Genomic DNA, 20,805 nt, shown 5'->3' on the forward strand with positions numbered 1-20,805 from the left:
ACGTAGCTGGGCGACGCTCTGGTAATGGGACTGGAAACTCAATGGTACCATCGAGTTTTCAGCCTCTAGCAATGAGCGTCGCCCGGCTACGTGCCTACGTCACGTCTGGGCGACGGAATAGTGCAGCGCCTGTGTTTTCCCCGCGGGAATGGTCCCGCGAAGAACTATACATCCCCCGCCGAATTAAGGTACGTACTTGGGAACCCTGGTGGCCTCCCACCCAAGGACTAGCCACCAGGGCCAACCCCGCTTAGCTTCTGAGATCAGAAGCGATCAGGCTGGCCTGGGCCATCCAGGTCAAGGCAAGAGGCGAACAAGGGTGGTCTGCCATTGCCTGCCTCTGGGTGGCAGTTCTGGTATTCCTTGGCGGCCTCCCGTCCAAATACGACCCAGGGCAGACCCTGCTTAGCTTCCGAGGTCTAAGGAGAGAGGGCGAGCCTGAACCATCCACGTCAGGGCCAGCGACACTTTAGGGTCCCACAAGGGCCACAGAATAACCCGAAATGCGAACCACAATGGGGAAAAGGTGTCGAGATTACAACCGTCCCGGCAACTGCAGGCGCACTCTGTCCGCTGTGCACCGTAGTCTCTTCCTCTGCAACAGCCGGCTCTGCTCCGTTTTAATAGCCGAGAAGCTGTTTGCTCTTGAGGTTAAAGATAAGCTAGCAAACACCATTGTCCCACTTCGTCGCCGCTTATCAACAGTTGCAAATGAGCCGCGCTGTGAAATGGCAGTCTGCCTGCCACAGGGCCTTGGTGCTGGTGCGCGCGAGCACACACACACACACGGATGCGGACTCAAGACAAGATGCGCCCACCCTCTCCGAGGGATGACAAGTCTAGCAACTCAGATTTTAAGAGGGCACCCAAAGAGGGCAAATAAACAGACAAAACAGCAAATGTGATTTATCACAGACAGGAAACAAAAAACAGGGATTGTCACTTCTAGACAAGAACCATTAGAGTGTGCACTGAATGATTAATGGGTTGGGGGGATTCTAGGGTAGAAGTCTGTGTCCCCATCCTGAAACACACACACCCATATCCCCTGACATGTGGGTAATTCTTTGCAGTTACTCATTGAAGACTTCCGTTTCTATTTTATTTTGCCGTGTGCTTTCCAGGGTTCGGCCTTGGCACAAGCCAAGTGTTACAGAGTCACTCTTTCAGCCACTCCTTAATCACAACCAGCCTCTTTCTTCCTTCGCACACTGTCAGGGGGAAGTGCAAGGGGGTCAGAAGTCAAGAGGCCGGGCTGTTTTGCGCCCCAGTTTTAGACAGCGGCCCCAGGTTCGCAGACTACAAGACATCCCGAGACCTCCCACGAGTGGGCCGCAGAGGATTCACCGCCACGGCTGGCACCTCGCCTGACTGTGAGGGCCTCTGAAGCAATCATGAGATTCCTCTTTGCTGGGGTTTTATTTTTAGGCAAAAATTACAGTTTCATTTTTGGGAGCAGAAACTATTCTGGCCAGCCCTCAGCTTGGTGGAGGAATCTGGAGCAAGGGTGTGATGGGCGGCCTCCAGGCAATCTTGTGACTTTCTCCACCGAGGACGACGGCACACAGTAGGAGAAACAGCAGCGGCGGCAACCCTGCCGCTGGCTCCATGGAGATCAGCCTAAGCCAGCGATCTCTGAAGCTCCACGCCACACGCAGACTGCCACACAGATGCAGCAGCCTGGGCGAGCGATGCCACAGATAGGGGTACACGAGAACACGTCAAGCTGCCTTATAACGCATCAGACCTCTCGTCCGTCAAAATCAGTACTCTTTACTCAGACTGGCAGTGGCTCTCCAGGGTCTCAGGCAGGAGTCTCTTCACATCAACGACACCCTGGTCCTTTTGGCTGGAGATGCCGGGGACTGAACCTGGAACCCTATGCATGCAAAGCGGAGGCCCTTCCACTGAGCCACAGCCCCTCCCAAGGGTGCTGGAAGTTTCTGGTCCAGTTTGTGCTACTGACTGCATAGCTAAGCTCTACAACGTTTTATGGAGGGGGACCTGCAGCAATTTAGGAGAAATCCCAGTGAGCTTCCTAGAATCATAGAATCCTAGAGTTGGAAGGGATCCCCCAAGGTCATCTAGTCCAACCCCCTGCACAAGGCAGGAAATTCACAAATACCTCCCCCTCCACACCCCCAGTGTTCCATGCTCAGAAGATGACAAAAAACCTCCAGGATCCCTGTCCAGACTGGTCTGGAGAAAAATCACTGCCTGACCCCAAAGTGGTGAGCAGCATTTCCCTGGATGTGTAAGAAAGGGCCACGAGATCTAAGCACTGATGCAGCCCTTCCCGCCCTCCCTCTCGTGGTCTGCCTAAATTCACAGAATCCACATTGCTGTCAGATGGCCATCGAGCCTCTGTTAAAAAACCTCCAAAGAGGGAGAGCCCACCACCTCCCGAGGAAGCTTGTTCCACTGAGGAACTGTCAGGAAGTTCTTCCTGATGTTTAGCTGAAAACTCTTCTGATTTAATTTCAACCTGTTGGATCTGGTCCAACCTTCTGGGGCAACAGAAAACAACTCTGTACCGTCCTCTATCTGACAACCCTTCAAGGACTTGAAGTTGGACATCCTATCACCTCTCAGTCATCTCCTCTCCAGGCTAAACATACCCAGCTCCTTCAACCTTTCCTCATAGGACTTGGTCTCCAGACCCCTCATCATTTTCATTGCCCTCCTCTGGACACGTTCCAGCTTGTCTATATGCGTTGTTACGAAAACTGTGGTTACCAAAACTGAACACAATACTGTAGGGTAATGTCCCACCAGAGCAGAGTAAAGCAATACCATCACCATCACTTCATGTGATCTAGACACTATACTTCTATTGAAACAGCCCCAAATCATGTTTTGTCTTTTTAAAAAGGTAAAGGTTCCCTTGCTCGAAAGCCAGTCGAGTCCGACTCTAGGGATGCGGTGCTCATCTCCATTTCAAAGCCGAAGAGCCAGCGCTGTCCGAAGACGTTTCCGTGGTCATGTGGCCGGCATGACTCAACACCAAGGCGCACGGAACGCTGTTACCTTCCCACCGGAGTGGTCCCTATTTATCTACTTGCAATTTCTTGCTTTCGAACTGCTAGGTTGGCAGGAGCTGGAACTAGAGACGGGAGCTCACTCCGTCATGCGGCACCCGGGTCTCGAACTGCTGAACTACCGACCTTCCACAGCCTGCAGTTCAGCGTCTTCACCACTTGAGCCACCGCAGCTATTTAGCTACCGCTAAAATGAAGAACTCCAGAGCAGCCCTGCTGGATCAGGCGATGGAGTCAATCCAGTCCAGCATTCTGTTTGCAAGACAAGCCAGCCGAACGCCACTGGGGTGTGCTCAGGAGAACAACAGCCCTCACCCTGCCTTCTGTTGTCTGGCACCCAATACTGCCACTGAACTTGCAGGTTCCACGCAGCCACTGATACACTCCGTCTTCCGGGAGACATGGGCCACCAAAGCATACGAAGAATATTGCACCTAACCTGCAACTAGTCTTGCAAATCAGCCTGTTAGGCTGATTTGGCCTCCAAACATATTTCTAGATTGGCTGCCCACGCTTACGCTCAGCGGAAAAGGCTCAGGCGCTTTGATGGCCTGAAGGGAAACAAAAGGTGTGCCTTACAAGCTTCCCTAACCTAGTTGCCAGGAGGTGATTGTTGACTCATCGCAGGTGAGTTCATCACAAAGAACAGGTAGAGAAAGAGATACTTTTCTCCCTTTCTCACAATACAAGAACTCATGGGCACTCCATGAAATGGCTGAGCGGTCGGGTTAGAACGGATAAAAGGAAGTCCTTCTTCACCCAAAGAGTGATTAACACATGGAATTCACTGCCACAGGAGATGGCGGCGGCTACAAGCATGGACGGCTTCAAAAGGGAATTAAGATAAGCATATGGAGCAGAGGTCCATCAGTGGCTATTAGCCACAAGGTATAGATAGGAACTCTGGGGCAAGCGATGCTCTGTCATCTTGGTGCTTGGGGGGGAGGCAACAGTGGGAGGGCTCCTAGTGTCCTGGCCCCACTGCTGGACCTCCTGATGGCACCTGGTATTTCTGGCCAATGTGTGACCCAGAGTGTTGGACTGGATGGGCCTTTGGCCTGATCCAACATTGGCATCTCTTATGTTGTTAACCCCGCGAGCCCAAATGCACATTTCCACCTTCAGGCATCAACTCTTGGCATCTTTTGGGCCTGCACACCGCATTTCATTTACAAATATGCAGGATTTTAACTGAACACACACACACTGCCGAGGTCATGATGACACTTGGTCTTCGTGGACGTGTCTCTGGCCAAAGAGGAACAGAGAAAGGTCCTGAAAGTGGGGTAAGACGGCATCGCCCCCCCTGAGTACAGCCCATAAATTGCAACAGAGGAAGCCTCTGCATTCTTGCATCAAGGGCACAGCCTATCCCGTGTTTACACACAGGCTTTGGTGGATCTGCCCCTCCAGAAACTTTAGAAATGCACAAACCCATGCGCGCATAAACGGGGACAGAGAGAACGCCAGCACAACCACACCCTGTGGAATTAGCAGGAAATGCTCAGGTGGAGGAAAGTCCCGGGTCATTCATTGTTCAGGCAGCAAGAAGACCCACTGGAGTGAAAAACCCTGGGGGGGTTATTGGCAGCACAGAATGATAACAGGTTTTTACATCCTGCCCTTACCCGCGTACTACGGGGGTGGACAACAGGGGTTCGATTTGGGGTTAGGGGACGGGGAGGGGGGGAACTGCCCCCTCTATCTCCTGCTACTGCCCTCCCCCCACGGGCACCACTGCCCAGGGCCTCCAGCAGCAGAACTATAATGCCCACCAAGTTGAAACTTGCAGGTGGGCACCACCAATGCACACGGTGTGTGTGTGTGTGTGCGCGTGTGTGTCGAGCAGAGGTCATTTCGGGGGGGGAACGTGGGGGATCGCAGTTCCCCCGGATGAGGTACGGGGGGCGGGGCACACGACGAAGCCCCGCCCCCTGCTTCCGGCCGCCCCGCTTCCAGCCCTCATTCAGCCAGGAGGAGGCAGGAGAAGAGGGAGGGTAAGTTGCTTCCTCCCCACCTCTCCCCACCCCTGCCTGCCTGGGGCCAGGGAGGGCCTTGGCGGGGCTTCCTCGCACTCCTGCCGGCCTTGCAGGTCCACCGCCGGGCCCCTGATGTCAGGGGGTGTGGCATATGCTAATGAGTTATGCTAATGAGTTCCCCTAGCTCTTTTTCTGCGAAACGACCCCTGGTGTCGAGAATCCCTGTTCCCAGAGCCAGCACTGAGCACCATGCTTTCCAGCCGGGTCTCAACTTCCCAAAGGCTTGTGCAGATGGCTTCAGCACCCTAGGATGCTTGCTTCCCATGAAGAAGTCAACAGCTGGGCTGGCAGCCCTGCTTGCTACCCACCATCATCCCAGCTCCATTCCCTGACATCTGTGGCGGGGCAGCCTGCAAAAGCACGGCTCCTGTTGGGCCTGATCCTGCAGCAACCCTTCTCTAACCCTACGCAGCACTGCCTGCACTTCAATTTTCCTTAAAGGCATTAGAAGAGCCCTGCTGGGTCAGACCAGTGGTCCATCCATTCCAGCATCCCGTCTCACACGAGGGCCAACCAGTTCCTCTGGAGAGCCCAAAGACAGGGCATAGAGGCCGAGGCCTTCCCCTGAGAAGAACATCAGAAGAGCCCTGCTGGGTCAGACCAGTGGTCCATCCATTCCAGCATCCCGTCTCACACGAGGGCCAACCAGTTCCTCTGGAGAGCCCAAAGACAGGGCATAGAGGCCGAGGCCTTCCCCTGAGAAGAACATCAGAAGAGCCCTGCTGGGTCAGACCAGTGGTCCATCCATTCCAGCATCCCGTCTCACACGAGGGCCAACCAGTTCCTCTGGAGAGCCCAAAGACAGGGCATAGAGGCCGAGGCCTTCCCCTGAGAAGAACATCAGAAGAGCCCTGCTGGATCAGACAAGTGAGGGTCCATCTAGGCAAACATCCCATCACACACTATGGCCAATTGATTCCTTTGGAGGGCCAACCACAGGATGGATAAGAACAGAAGAAGAGCCCTGCTGGATCAGACCAGTGGTCCACCTAGTCCAGTATCCTGTCTAACCCAGTGGCCAACCAGTTCCTCTGGAGGGCCAGCAACAGGGCAGAGAGGCTGAGGCCTTCATGAGAACATCAGAAGAGCCCTGCTGGATCAGACCAGTGAGGGTCCATCTAGTCCAGCATCCTGTCTCACACAGGGGCCAGCCAGTGCCTCCGGAAGGCCAACAACAGGGCCGAGAGGCCGAGGCCTCCCCCTGATAAGAACACCAGAAGAGTCCTGCTGGATCAGACCAGTGAGGGTCCATCTAGTCCAGCCTCCTGTCTCACACAGGGGCCAGCCAGTTCCTCCAGAAGGCCAGCAACAAGGCATAGCTGTGTTTGTAACGCATGGCACATCTGGGGAACTCCGTCCACCAGGGTTCCAAGGGCTGGATTTTGCGACCTGCAAGCTTGTGTTTTGTTAAAATATTTGCACAAGTGCGTTTGGGTGGTAATTCTCGGCCCTCGGCTTTTCCAGCTCTCCAGCACCCCAACCCTTCCCACAGAACGACTCTCTTTCTGTCCTGTGGGAGACTTTTCCAAACTCCACTGACCCTTTCACTCCCCTGACAAAAACATCACCGTTTGTCAGTCCTCTTTTCACAGAATCATAGAGTTGGAAGGGACCTCCAGGGTCATCTAGTCCAACCCCCTGCACAATGCAGGACATTCACAAATACCTCCCCCTCCACACCTGCAGCGACTGTTGCTCCACACCCAGAAGATGACAAAAAACCCTCCTGGATTGCTTCGTGACCCCAAAGTGGCAATCAGCACTTCCCTGGGCGTGCATTTCCCCTTTCCCTTTGCTGTCCTCTGTCTCCAGAATTTGGAATGTTTACCATATTCTACGGTGCTGGAGAAGACTCTTGAGAGTCCCTTGGACTGCAAGGAGAACAAATCAGTCAATCCTAACAGAAATCAACCCTGACTGTTCCCTGGAAGGCCAGATAATGAAACTGAAGCTCAAATACTTTGGCCACCCAATGAGAAGGGAGCACTCACTGGAGAAGACGGCCCTGATGCTGGGAAAGATTGAAGGTCAAAGAAGATGGGGACGGCAAAGGATGAGATGGTGAGACAGTGTCATAGATGCAACGAACATGAAATTGAGCTATCTTCAGAGGACGGCGGAAGACAGGAAGGCCTGGCGTGATCTGGTCCATGGGGTCGCGAAGAGTCGGACTCAACTGTGCGACTGAACAACAACAACAAAATGGCTTAACAACTGCTCTTGCAATCCGGGTGAGCTTGGCAGGTCTCTCTTTCTCTCTTACATACATACACACTTTTGCTTGGAAGGAATAACAAGAAGAGCCCCCACCCCCAGCCTGGACAACACACACAGCACTTTAAGGGGCCCAGTGTGGTTGGCTAAGCCTGTAGCAGAGCCTTTGCCGTTGGAGGAATGAAGGAAAGCTCAGGCTGCTGACTCAGAGACCAATCTCATCCTTGGGGGGGCGAGAAGCCTGCAGGGAGGGCTGCTGAAGGCACTAATCCCCCCCCCTTTCCTGGCTTCGCTCCAAGGCCAATAGCTCAACCATATTTGGAATGGAAGTTGCCCGCACAAGAAAGAAACATTCTTGAGACACGCCCCAGAAAAAGGGGCTTGTACCTTCTTCCTCTTTGATGGCTGGGCCTCTCCCCTTCCACCCATCACCCCCCCCCCAAGTCATAAATCCTAAAAGCAAACCTTCTGCATGAGGTCTCCTGCTTGGACATTGGGCTGAAGGGCCCCCAAAGGGGGGAGTTTCCCTCAAGGAAAAGTTCCACTGCTCGAAGACGCAAACAGAAAACACAATTCCTCTCCAGGGCGGACAAGAAGAAGTTGGTATTGCATGGCACACAAAGGGGCAGCTCAGCCTCTCGCTTGCTACTCCTACCAAGGTGTGCAGAATACACACAGAATACATCTTTGTACTGTTCAATGTGTCATGTCAATACTTCTGCTACACTCCGGTTTATCTCTTCTAGATCTCTGCTTGGTTCCAGATTTCTGCAATGCTTACTGAACGTCCCCATTTTGTTGACTGTATGGACTTACTCCGTGTAATCCACCTTAAGTCCCCGTGAGAAAGGCAGATGACAGATAACATAAATTTTAAAAATAACATAAAAGTGAGGAGGTTTAACCAGTGTTCCCTCTAAGCTGAGTTAATGTGAGCTAGCTCACAGGTTCTGAGCCCCCAGCTCACAGATCTTTGTCTTAGCTCGGGAAGGAGTGCTCCAGAGCAAACTAATTTATGCCGTAGCCAAATTGCTCGCTCACAACTTTAATACCAGTAGCTCACAAAGTAGAATTTTTGCTCCCAAGACTCCACAGCTTGGAGGGAGCACTGGGTTTAACCCTTCCCACAATCCCAGGCTGCGTGCACACCCACAAAAAGGAACCTGAAGCAGCCACTCTGGCCTGCAAACTCTCTTGCCAACCCAACGAGGAGCGCTGGAAGGAAGTCCTTCTCTGGTAAAGGCCTGGAGGCCGCCCCAGGAGAGCTGGAGGCTCCTTTCGGAAACCCGAGCCCCCTCCCTCTCCAAAGGTCAGTTTGCACAGGAGGGAACTCATGACCAGTCCGGCTCCCCAAGAGAAACCCAGAAGCGGCCAGGCAGAGCGAGGGAGGGAGGCTTCAAGGAACAGCACAGCTGTCTGCCAGGTGGGACACATGAGGCTGAGCGAGTCCAGGCCAAGGTGCATCACGAACAACCCTACTCCCCCTCCCCACACACACCGGACGGCCGCCCCATAATTAGCCACCAACAGTCAGCCATACTTGAGCAAAGAAGAAGACAGACGGTGCCCGCTCTCAACAGATGTCAGCTGGAAGGGGGGTGGGGAGTGAAAGCAGAAGGAATTCCTGCCAGCAGGAGAGAGCTTGAAGCCACAGTACATGAACAACAGCAAGTACTTATTCTGTTCATTACAACATTCCTAACTTTTCTGCTTAATGGACCCCCTCAAAGCAGTTCCCAAATATAACCCAAATGCTAAAGAATAACAATGACATCAACAACACAGGAGAATCACACACACACACACACACACACACACACACACGCAACTCTGAAAAATAGTAAACAGCCGCAGCACTGGGGGGAAAACACCCAAGAGACGCAAATAAACAATAACACCAAGCATATCCCAGAACCAGGACATTTTGTTTTAAAACATTATTGTAATTGATTTGCTTACTCTCAGAGTTGGAAGGGACCCCCCGAGGTCATCCGGTCCAACCCCCTGCCAACGCAAGAACTACAACTATAATATCCCTGACAAGTAGGTATAAAATCGATACTTTAACAAACCTCCAATGATGAAGGACCCACCACCTCATGAGGGAGGCTGGTTAATGAAAGGACATCACCACGGGGGGGGGGGGCGCTTCGGCGGGAGGGTGGGATAGAAATAAAATAAATCAAATAAATAAATCCCTGACAAGTAGGTATCAAATCGATACTTTAAAAAACTTCCAATGATGAATGACCCACCACCTCATGAGGGAGGCTGGTTAATGAAAGGACATCACCACGGGGGGGGAGTTCCCAAATCAGGGAGCCACCACTACAGAGGTCCTGCCTCACATACCCATGCGCCCCATCCTCAGATAGAAGTGAGATAAACAGCATGGTCTTAAGCCAAAGCTCATGGCCAGGCTCAGAGGGGAAAAGCAAGCCCCTCCCAAAATAGCCTTCAGCTGCACGTTGCAGTGAATGCAAGCTAGCTGCACACTTTGGGCACGTGGGGTGTTTCTGGTAGCGCTGGGATACATGGCAGGCTGGGATACGCACACAGGGGAGGACCAAAGCAGCCATGAGGCTTGAGCTCCCACCCGCTCTAAGAGGCACTGTGGGGAGAGGGAGGGGGACTGTCTGCAACGCAGAGGAGCCAGAAACGGGAAACCTTTGTGGCCTCCCTCCCTCCCTCCCTGCACCAGGGTGTGCCCCCAATCTGGAGACAGCACAAATCCAGATGTTTCTGCAGCAAAAGAGGTTATTTAAAGCAGCTACGAAACTCGCTCTACATCCCGGGAACACACCACCAACAAAGAGTGGGGGGGCAGAGTCCTCTGAAGTTAGGCCGCAGACTGTCTTCCCACTTAAGACCAACGCTAACAATCATAAATCCCTAGAGAAGATTCTGTTCTTTAATGGTAAATCTTCTATACTCTTGGTAACTCCAGCCCTGAAGATAGATCGAGGTGGGGTAGCCGTGTTGGTCTGAAGCAACAGAACCAAGTTAGAGTCCAGAGTGGCACCTTTAAGACCAACACAGTTTTTATTCAAGGTGTGAGCTTGTGTGTGCGTGCTCTGTGGTGCATGCCACTTTGTTGGTCTTAAAGGTGCATTGGACTCGATAACTTTGTTCCAGCCCTGAAGGACAGGCTAGTTAGCAGATCTATTCAGAGCCAGTTTGGTGTCGTGGTTAAGTGCGCGGACTCTAACCTGGGAGAACCGAGTTTGATTCCCACTCCTCCACTTGCAGCCTCTGGATGACCTTGGGCAAGCCGAAGTTCTGTCAGAGCTGTTCTTGAAAAAGAGCCATTTCTGTCAGAGCTCGCTCAGCCCCACCTACTTCACAGGGTGTCTGTTGTGGGGAGGGGAGGGGAAGGGAAAGGAGTTTGTAAATCGCTCTGAGACACCTTTGGGTAGTGAAGGGTGGGGCATAAATCCACCCTCTTCTTCTTCTTGAAAAAGAGCAGTTTCTGTCAAGGACTCTCTCAGCCCCACCTACCTCACAGGGTGTCTGTTGTGGGGAGGGGAAGGGAAAGGAGTTTGTAAGCTGCTCTGAGACTCCTTCGAGTAGTGAAGGGTGGGGTATAAATCCGATCATCATCATCCTCTCTTCCTCCTCCTCTTCTTCTTCTTCATTTTTAAATGTCAGTCCACCCTTCCTCTCAGGATTCCAGTGCAGCACAAGTGGTTGTCCCCTCCTCTGTTTATTCTCCCAGCAACCCTGCGAGGTAGGTGTGGGGACCAATGTTGCTCAGCACATTTAATGGCAGGTGGGGCTTTGAGCCTTTCTGTTCCCACACTCTAAGCCAGGGGTCCCCCAACTTTCTCAGCCTGCCGGCACCTTCTGAATGCTGACTGGGGGCTGGGCAGGCACAACAGCAGAATGGCTGCAACAGGACGTGCAGCCAACAACAAGGTGTCGGGGAGTGAGGTTACGCACAACCCTCCTAATAACTCTCCAATATCTTAGGCAGAAGATGCCTTCAGTAGGGTGCCTTTTAATCCGCAGAGCCAAACAGAAGCCCCACCTGGCCTGGCCCACTTTGGTCTGAGAGCCAGTTTGGTGTTGTGGTTAAGTGTGCGGACTCTGATCTGGGAGAACCGGGTTTGATTCCCCACTCCTCCACTTGCAGCCGCTGGACGCTCTTGGACAAGCCATAGCTCTGATAAGAGCTGTCCTTGAAAAAGAGCCATTTCTGTCAGAGCTCTCTCAGCCCCACCTACCTCACAGGGTGTCTGTTGTGGGGAGGGGGAGGGAAGACTCCGAGTGAAGGGCGGGGTATAAACCCAATCTCCTCTTCTTCTAGAGAGCCAGTTTGGTGTCGTGGTTAAGTGCGCAGACTCTAATCTGGGAGAGCTGGGTTTGATTCCCCACTCCTCCACTTGCACCTGCTGGATGACCTTGGGCAAGCCACAGTTCTGTCAGAGCTGTCCTTGAAAAAAGGGCAGTTCCTTCAGGAGCTCTCTCAGCCCCACCTACCCCACAGGGTGTCTGTTGTGGGGAGGAGGAGGGAAAGGAGTTTGTAACCCACTCCTTTGAGACGCCTTTGGGTAGTGAAGGGTGGGGTATAAATCCAATCTCCTCCTCCTCCTCCTCCTCCTCCTCCTCCTCCAAACACTTGGCAGGCCCAGGAAAGGTGTTGGTGGGCACGGGTGTTTCCCCTCCCAGACACCATGCTGGGAACCCCCTGCTCTTAACCATGACATCACATTAGCTACTCAGCTGCTCTTGGAAATCCTCCGCTGAGCATCCAGCTCAGTGGAGAAAGGCCTCCCCCCCAAAAAAACAGCTCCCTTTCCCGGTTCTCTCCCCCTCCCTCAGTTTCGGGCTGTGGGGTCCGCTCAGCAGTGGGGCAGGAGCGGAGGGCCCCGGTGGCATTCCAGGCAAGCCTTCTCCGCCCAGCCCAGGGCAGAAAGCAAACAGCCGCTGCTTGCCAAGAGTTACACGCAGCAGGGGAAAGCCAACCACCTCTCCAATGGAAAGAACTCTGTCCAAACACATCCTCTGCAGGGGCTGCCGTCGCCCAGGGTGGAATGCTTATGCAAACAGATTGAGGGGTGGGGGAAGAAAGAAGGGAGACCCCAAAGAGAAGCCAGTTTTTTTTTAAAAAAAGATGCCTGTTCTGCAACTCAGATTAGCAGAAACAACGGGCATGGATGAGGCACGCATGCACTGTGACCGCTCAGTCCAGTTTATGGGGTGTCCTGTTAGAAGAAAACGGCGGATGGGGGAATTCTGTCCGATGCCCAAGCTTAAAAGGTGAGAGAGGAAGATAGAAAGAAACCTTAGGATGCAGAGACACAGGTGGACAGAGGACCACGTGGTCAAAACAAACAAACACACATCTCCCTTGCTCCCTTCTGCAAATCCCAGCAGATTTCTTTATTTTATTTTGTAAATCTGTTTTCTGTTTCACTGCAGCCTTTCCAAGGAAGGATTCAGGACTGCATAGTTTCCGGCCTCTTCCTGGAGTCCTGAAAAGTGACTTTTCTTTGCCTGAGAACTGTGTACAAATAAAGCCAAGGGGGCCACAAAGAGGCACCTAAATAACTCAGACCACTGGGGGCGAAAAAGAGGAGATAACTCCAGGGAAAAGAGACGGAGGAGATGAAAGCAGAAGGAAGGAACCCCCCCCCCCGGGGGGCCTGGGCAGTGGGGGGGGGCTCATCTGAACACAGCCAGAGCAGAGGCGTGTCGAATTGGGATAATCCTCACGGTGCCCCCATTTATAAAATGACTGAACAGAGCCGTTCTGGAAGCCTCAAGACTCCCTCTGTCCTTTCCATCTTGGATTCATTTTCAAAGGGTGGCTGTGTTGGTTTGCAGTCAGAAGAGCCAGATATGACTCCAGCAGCACCTTCGAGAGCCAGTTTGGTGCAGTGGTTAAGTGCGCGGACTCTAATCTGGGAGAACCGGGTTTGATTCCCCACTCCTCCACTTGCAGCTGCTGGATGACCTTGGGCAAGCCAAAGTTCTGTCAGAGCTGTTCTCTCAAAGACAGTTCTGGAAAGAGCTCTCCCAGCCCCGCCTACCTCACAGGGTGTCTGTTGCAGGGAGGGGAAGGGAAAGGAGTTTGTAAGCAGCTCTGAGACTCCGAGTGAAGGGCAGAGTATAAATCCAATCTCCTCCTCCTCCTCCTCCTCCTCCCCCCTCCCCCTCTCCTCTTCTTCTTCTTCTTCTTCTTCTTCTTTCTTCCTTTTCTTCTTCTTCTTCCTTTTCTTCTTCTTCCTCTTCCTCTTCTTCTTTTTCTTCTTCTTCTTCTTCTATTTGGGAGCATAAAGTCCTGAGAGCCAAAGCTCCCTTCATTTGATATTCAGCTACTCTGAATGTAGCTGTCATCAGAAACAACCCAGAGGCACCGAGATTCCTTCGGATTGACTAAACACCTCCCTTGGCAACACAACTCTTTGCTCCGAGGACTCTGCTCCCGATAACCACAGCAGCAGCAGCAGCAAACAGATTTGTTCTGACATAGAGCCCATCTTATCTCAAGAGCCTGAGGCTGGTTGATGGGATTAGACGCAGATGATTTCCCAAACTGAACATGGCAAGCAAATAGTTCAAGGATTTGAGAGCCAGTTTGGTGTAGTGGTTAGGAGCGTGGACTCTAATCTGGGAGGACCGGGTTTGATTCCCCACTACTCCACTTGCAGCTGCTGGATGACCTTGGGCAAGCCATAGTTCTCGCAGAGCTGTTCTCTCAAGAGCAGTCCTCAAAAGAGCACTCTCAGCCCCAACTACCTCACAGGGTGTCTGTTGTGGGGAGGGGAAGGAAAAGGGACTGTAAACCTGTCTGAGACTCCGAGTGAAGGGCGGGGTATAGATCCAGTCTCCTCCTCTTCTTCTGTCTGCATCAAAGAGCGTAAGACATGACCCTGGGGGGCATCAGGTGAGACAAGCCCACTGTAGTCAGTGGTGTCTCTGAGCTGGATGGCTCAGGCTGGCTCGATCTTGTCAAAGCTAGGAAGCTAAGCAGGGTTGGCCCTGGTTAGAACTTGGATGGGAGACCCCCAAGGAAGTTCACAAAGGCAGGCCACAGCAAACCACCTCTGTCCATCTCTTGCCTCCAAAACCCTACCGGGTCACCATAAACTCACTGCGACTCGACAGCACTTCCTGCCACCACCAGTCAATGGTGCCCCAACGTTTCTGGCCAAGGAGCTTCTGTTCTGGTGTCACACAACTCAGTCCACTCAGTCCTTCCTGTGTCCCACCCTTGCAGGTTTCAACCAGGGCTGGAAGGGGCAAAACATGCCAACCAGGTGGGATTCTGTGAAACTGGGAGAGGGAGAAGGAGGAGGAGGAGGAGGAGAAGGAGGAGATCCAGTGGCACCTTACATTTATTTCATTTTGAGATTTCACGGTAGACTAACCCCTTTCGGAGAAGCAAGTCCCAGACACCTTTCACTTTAAAAAGGAGCTCCATGGGAGCACTCACTGGAGAAGACCCTGATGCTGGGAAAGATTGAAGGTCAAAGAAGATGGAGATGGCAAAGGATGAGATGGTTAGACAGTGTCATCGATGCAACGAACATGAAATTGAGCAAACTTCAGAGGACGGTGGAAGACAGGAAGGCCTGGCGGGATCTGGTCCATGGGGTCACGGAGAGTCGGACTCGACTGTGCGAATGAACAACAAACCATTAAAAATAACAATACTAATGTGCACCCTGCATACTTCCAATGGTGTGAGCTCTCTATGGACGGGGTCAGTCAGGCAAAAAATGACGGAGACGGAGGGACAGCCGCTCGGCTTAAATGGCCACCCAGTCTGCGGCTGCTCAGACTGCAGAGAGCTTCTCTGAAGGTGGCAGGCACACACACACACACACACCCTTGACTGGTACGGCCCGCCTATTTCTGGGAAGGACTGAGATTGGTTTCCGATTTTGGAAGGTACATGAAAAAGCAACGCAACAAATCACCACCACACGAGTAAAGAAGAGTTAACTCTCACTTTTGGAGTCTGGTTACACCCAGGACAAATATAGACGCATATATTAGGGCTCCGAGGAACACCTCCGGCATTGGAAATGGGTGCAACTGGAAGAAGTGCATCCACTTAACAGAGTAATGCAATCTGGTTGCTGGAAACAGCAACAAAATGAATAGGCGATGAGATGCTCGCCTAAGAATTCCCACACCTGCACAATCCAAATCCAAAATAGGGTCACACAAGCCAGAGACACACAAGACATTGTGGGAGACCCACACTCCCTCTCTCCCTGGATCCTCTTTGTGCAGCACCAGTTTTTTTAAAACAATAATGAATATTATTGTGGTTGAACTGCTGTCCCTCCATCTCCACCAATTTTTGCCTAAGTGAGCCCCAGTGCTGGACCTCCTTGATGACACCTGGTATTTCTGGCCACTGTGTGACAGAGTGTTGGACTGGATGGGCCATTGGCCTGATCCAGCATTGGCTTCTCTTATGTCCTTATGTCTCCTCACCAGGGGTCATTTCCTGCGGGAGCGCACAGGAGCGGAGCTCCAGCAGTAAGGAGCCCAGGGGATGGGCACATGCAGCAAGCCCCACCCCCTGCTCCCAGCAGCCCTCAGTCGGGCCACAAAGAGCAAGAAGCAGCCAGGTAAGTTGCAGAGGCCCCCCCCCCCTTCAGGTGCAAGCTCTCCCTCCTCTGTGAGGGCAGATCTGCGTGTTCCCCACCCCCAATAGCTAGCAATCCAAAACAGTCCAGTGGCGCCTGAGGGGTGGGTGCTGCCTTCTGACACACTTCCGGTGATGGCAGGGGGTGTGGCATATGCAAACAAGTTATGCTAATAAGTTATGCTAATGAGCTCCTGCGCCTCTTTTTTCTACGAAATGACCCCTGCTCCTCACCATTTAGAGTCTGGATACTTTTCCTTGGCCTGTCTGTTTACAGGAATAAGAAGGTAGAGAACTGAAGGGTTATTTTTTTGTTATTTTGTTTTATGAACTGTGGGATCCTGCATTGCACCTGACTTTAGAATCATAGAATCACAGAGTTGGAAGGGACCTCCAGGGTCATCTAGTCCAACCCCTTTTGGACACAATTACACAATGCAGGAAATTCACACATACCTCCCCCCCCCACACCCCCAGTGACCGCTGTTCCACACCCAGAAGATGATGAAAAAAACCTCCAGGATCCCTGGCCAAACTGGCCTGGAGAACAATTGCTTCCTGACCCCAAAGTGGCGATCAGCATTTCTCCTCACCATTTAGAGTCTGGATACTTTTGCTTGGCCTGTCTGTTTACAGGAATAAGCAGGTAGTGAACTGAAGGGTTATTTTGTTGTTATTTTGTTTTATGAACTGCGGGATCCTGCATTGCACCTGACTTTAGAATCACAGAGTTGGAAGGGACCTCCAGGGTCATCTAGTCCAACCCCTTTTGGACACAATTACACAATGCAGGAAATTCACACATACCTCTCCCCCCCCCACTCCCAGTGACCGCTGTTCCACACCCAGAAGATGATGGAAAAAAACCTCCAGGATCCCTGGCCAAACTGGCCTGGAGAAAAATGGCTCCCTGGCTCCAAAGTAAGTGGCAATCAGCATTTCCCTGGGCGTGTAAGAGAGGGCCACGAGAACTAAGCACTGAGGCAGCCCTCCCTCTCATGACCTTCAACAGACTCTGCAGTAGGGAACCACAGTGCGCACATCCACTTAAGAACTCAAAAGCAATGAGGGCGGAAGACTTTTTGTGCCTTTGAAATTTATCGAACGCATTTTCAGGGCTCTTCTCCTCTTCGAAACAGCCCTGGTCCAATGCCACTCAGTGAGCTGCATGGCTGAGTCAGAATCTGAACTCGAGTCTCCCAGATTCTAGTCCACTCTGACCACTATGCTACATGGCCTCTACAGAGCGGAAGTACCCCAACTGTCTTCAGAAATGGCTGCAGAGGAGGCAATCTGTCCAAGAAAGAGAACTGGGCCCACATGGGCACGCGTCAGCTAGTATGTTCGAAAGGTTAGGTGTGTGCATCCGAGGAGAGAGAGAACTCAAGCGGTATGTTTTTGACTCCCAGGAGAATAGTATAAGGCAGACATCCTGAGGTGGCACATCACCTCATTTAAGGCTGCTTAGCCGTCTGGCTTCAATTCAACCACCAAACCCCCATTTGTAAAAAAAAGGATCTGCAAACTGTGGGGTACGTGTAGCTCAAAAGAACTACAAGACCACTGCCATATGAAAACAAGAACCTGTCTTACACCGAATCAATAGAACAAAGTTTGAATCCAGTAGCGCCTTTAAGTCCAACCAAGTTTAATACTGGGTATAAGCTTTTGTGTGCAACTGATGAAGCGTGCATGCACAATCATTAATAAAGGTCTCCTTACCAGCCGCCCTGAGCTGGCTTTGGCTGGGAGGGCAGGGTAGAAATTTGAGAAATAAATAAAGCTTACGCCCAGAAGTAAACTTTGTTGCATGCACACGAAAGCTTATACCCAGAATTAAACTTTGTTGCATGCACATGAAAACTTATACCCCGTATTAAACTTTGTTGCATGCACATGAAAGCTTACACCCAGAATTAAACTTTGTTGCATGCACACAAAAGCTTATGCCCAGAATTAAACTTGGTTGGTCTTAAAGGTGCCACTGGACTCAAACTTGGTTCTTTTGCTTCAGACTAACATGGCTAGTAAAGGTAAAGGTTCCCTTGCTCAAAAGCCAGTCGAATCCGACTCTAGGGTTGCGGTGCTCATCTCCGTTTCAAAGCCGAAGAGCCAGCGCTGTCCGGGGAGCTCACTCCGTCATGCGGCAACCCGGGTCTCGAACTGCTGAACTACTGACCTTCCACAGCCTGCAGTTCAGCGTCTTAACCACGTGAGCCACCGCAGCTCCTAACATGGCTACCCACCTGAATTTATACTGAATCAGACGTTTGTGGTCCATCAAGATCAGTATGGTGTCCTCAGACTGACAGGGGTTCTCCAAGGGTCTCTAGTTGAGGTCCTTCTCATCACCAACTGCCTGGTCCTTTTTAACTGGAGATGCCGGGGATTGAACCTGGGACCTCCTGCTTGCCAAGCAAAGACTCTCCCTCCCACTGAGCCATGACCCCTTCCCTAAATACTACCATTTTTCATGTCTTAATGGATGCATGAAGCTGCCTTATACTGAATCAGACCATCAAGCACAATACTGTCTACTCAGACTGGCAGCGGCTCTCCAGGGTCTCAGGCAGAAAAAGGTCCTTCACATCACCTCCTACTACCTGATCTCTTTAACTGGAGGTGCCGGGGATTGAACCTGTGACCTTCTGCACGCCAAACACAGGCTCCCCCGCTGAGCCTTGTCCCTTCTCTTGCTTTTGCTGAATCAGAAGACTGTATGCCGAGACGATTGCCACGACATTAAAAACAGCGAGCCAAGTCTTGAGAAACCTGTCCTTCCCTATACCTCCCCACAGCATTTTCATATTTGGGAAACCTCTGGATGCGTAACGTTGCCCAAGGGGGTGTGCCAGCACCCCGGAAGACGGAGGCTTCAGTGTGCTGGTAACAACTCGGCAGCGAAACAGGCAAGATGGGACGGAACCAAACCCTCCCACCGCGCCCGACAGAGGACAACAGGAGTTTAAGCACATTTGTCCCGTAACACAGCAGTTCCGCTCGCGTGTGTCGCTGGGCGCAGCGTCTGTCTGCCAGGAAGGGCCTTTTATAACCCAGCCCCCAGAGGGCAGCTGCCGTTCAAAATAGACTCCGGCCAGTTCGGTCAGCTGCCAGGAGCTGCCAGGGAAGAAAGGCTCTGCACAGGCATCTATGCAGCCCACTTTCTCCTTGGGGAGTTCTACTATGCTGCCGCTGTGTTGTACCAGTAGCAGACTACTGCCACAGGAAGTGGTGGCGGCTACAAGCATGGACGGCTTCGAAAGGGAATTAGATAAGCCTATGGAGCAGAGGTCCATCAGTGGTTATTAGCCACAAGGTATACGGTAGATAGTTAGGAGCTGCGGTGGCTCAAGTGGTTAAGACGCTGAACTGCAGGCTGTGGAAGGTCAGTAGTTCAGCAGTTCGAGACCCGGGTTGCCGCATGACGGAGTGAGCTCCCGTCTCTGGTTCCAGCTCCTGCCAACCGAGCAGTTCGAAAGCAAGAAATTGCAAGTAGATCAATAGGTACCACTTCGGTGGGAAGGTAACAGCGTTCCGTGCACCTCGGTGTTTAGTCCTGCCGGCCACATGACCACGGAAACGTCTTCGGACAGCGCTGGCTCTTCGGCTTTGAAACGGAGATGAGCACCGCAACCCTAGAGTCAGACTCGACTGGCTTTCGAGCAAGGCAACCTTTACCTTTTTATAGATAGGGAGTCTGGGGCAAGTGATGCTCTGTCTTCTTGATGCTGGGGGAGGGGGTCAACAGTGGGAGGGCTTCTAATGTCCTGACCACACTGGTGGACCTCCTGATGGCACCTGGTATTTTTGGCCACTGTGTGACAGAATGTTGGACTGGATGGGCCTTTGGCCTGATCCAACATTGGCATCTCTTATGTTCTTATGACTATTTGCAGGGGCGATGCGAAGGACACTTTCCTGGGATTAAGAGCCAGGGAAGGGACTTGAGTAAGATTCTGAGCAGACCTGATTTAAAATGGTTCCAAAAGACAGAGATTCAGGCTGCCATAAGAACATCAGAAGAGCCCTGCTGGATCAGACCAGCGAGGGTCCATCTAGTCCAGCGTCCCAACTCGGACAGTGGCCGACCGGTTTCTCTGGAGGGCCAAAAACAGGGCATAGAGGCCAATGCTTTCCCCTGATGTTGCCTCCTGGCGATGATATTCAGAGGTTGACTGTCTTTGAATGTGGAGGTTCAATAGGTAAAACTTATCCTAGTATAGTAAGAACATAAGAAGAGCCCTGCTGGATAAGATCGGTGGTGCATCTAGTCCTGCATCCTGTCCCACAGTGGCCAACCAGTACCTCACGAGGTCCAACAGCAGGGCACAGAGGCTGATGCCTTCCCCTGATGTTCCTAGAACCATAGAGTTGGAAGGGACCTCTAGGGTCATCTAGTCCAACCCCCTGCATAATGCAGGAAATTCACAAATACCCCCCACACTCCCAGTGATCCCTGTTTCATGCCCAGAGAATGACAAAAAAACCCCTCCAGGATCTCAAGCCAAACAGGCCTGGAGAAAAATTGCTTCCTGTCCCCAGGCTCTTTGTGCCATAGCCTCCTGGCGCTGGGATCCAGAGGTTGACTGCCTCCGCATGTGGAGGTTCCCTTCGTCACCCTCCACCCCACAAGCAATGCCACTCTTCTGCCCATTGGATTTTGACTTTCTGCTTTGATTTCTCTACTCTCTGTTCTAAAAGTTAGTTTTCCAAGCCAAATTGTCAGGATTTTAGGAATGGGAGCCACCAAAGGGTTAGGCAGGAAACACAGATTTCAAAAACTTGACTGGAGCAGAAGGAGTTCTGCCCAGCCATCCTGGAGAACTAACTAGCAGCCAGAGGTTTGGCCCAGGATTCCAGAGCCAACCCAGAGACCCACTATTGCGGGGCGGGCGGGCGGGGGGGGAGT

The 20,805-nt window shown here is 52.1% G+C and overlaps 1 protein-coding gene across 1 annotated transcript in view; it reads right to left on the reverse strand.

Moving 5' to 3' along the window:
• PIEZO1 (piezo-type mechanosensitive ion channel component 1) overlaps positions 1-20,805 on the reverse strand; it is a 143,026-nt gene that overhangs the window by 120,436 nt on the left and 1,785 nt on the right. Inside the window, exon 2 of the mRNA XM_015417362.1 lies at positions 4,667-4,673. Within this exon, the coding sequence (XP_015272848.1) occupies positions 4,667-4,673 (7 nt within the window). The remainder of the gene's footprint in view (positions 1-4,666; positions 4,674-20,805) is intronic.

Source organism: Gekko japonicus, unplaced genomic scaffold, assembly GCF_001447785.1.
Source record: "Gekko japonicus isolate JY-2015 unplaced genomic scaffold, Gekko_japonicus_V1.1 scaffold2300, whole genome shotgun sequence".
Lineage (NCBI taxonomy): Eukaryota > Metazoa > Chordata > Lepidosauria > Squamata > Gekkonidae > Gekko > Gekko japonicus.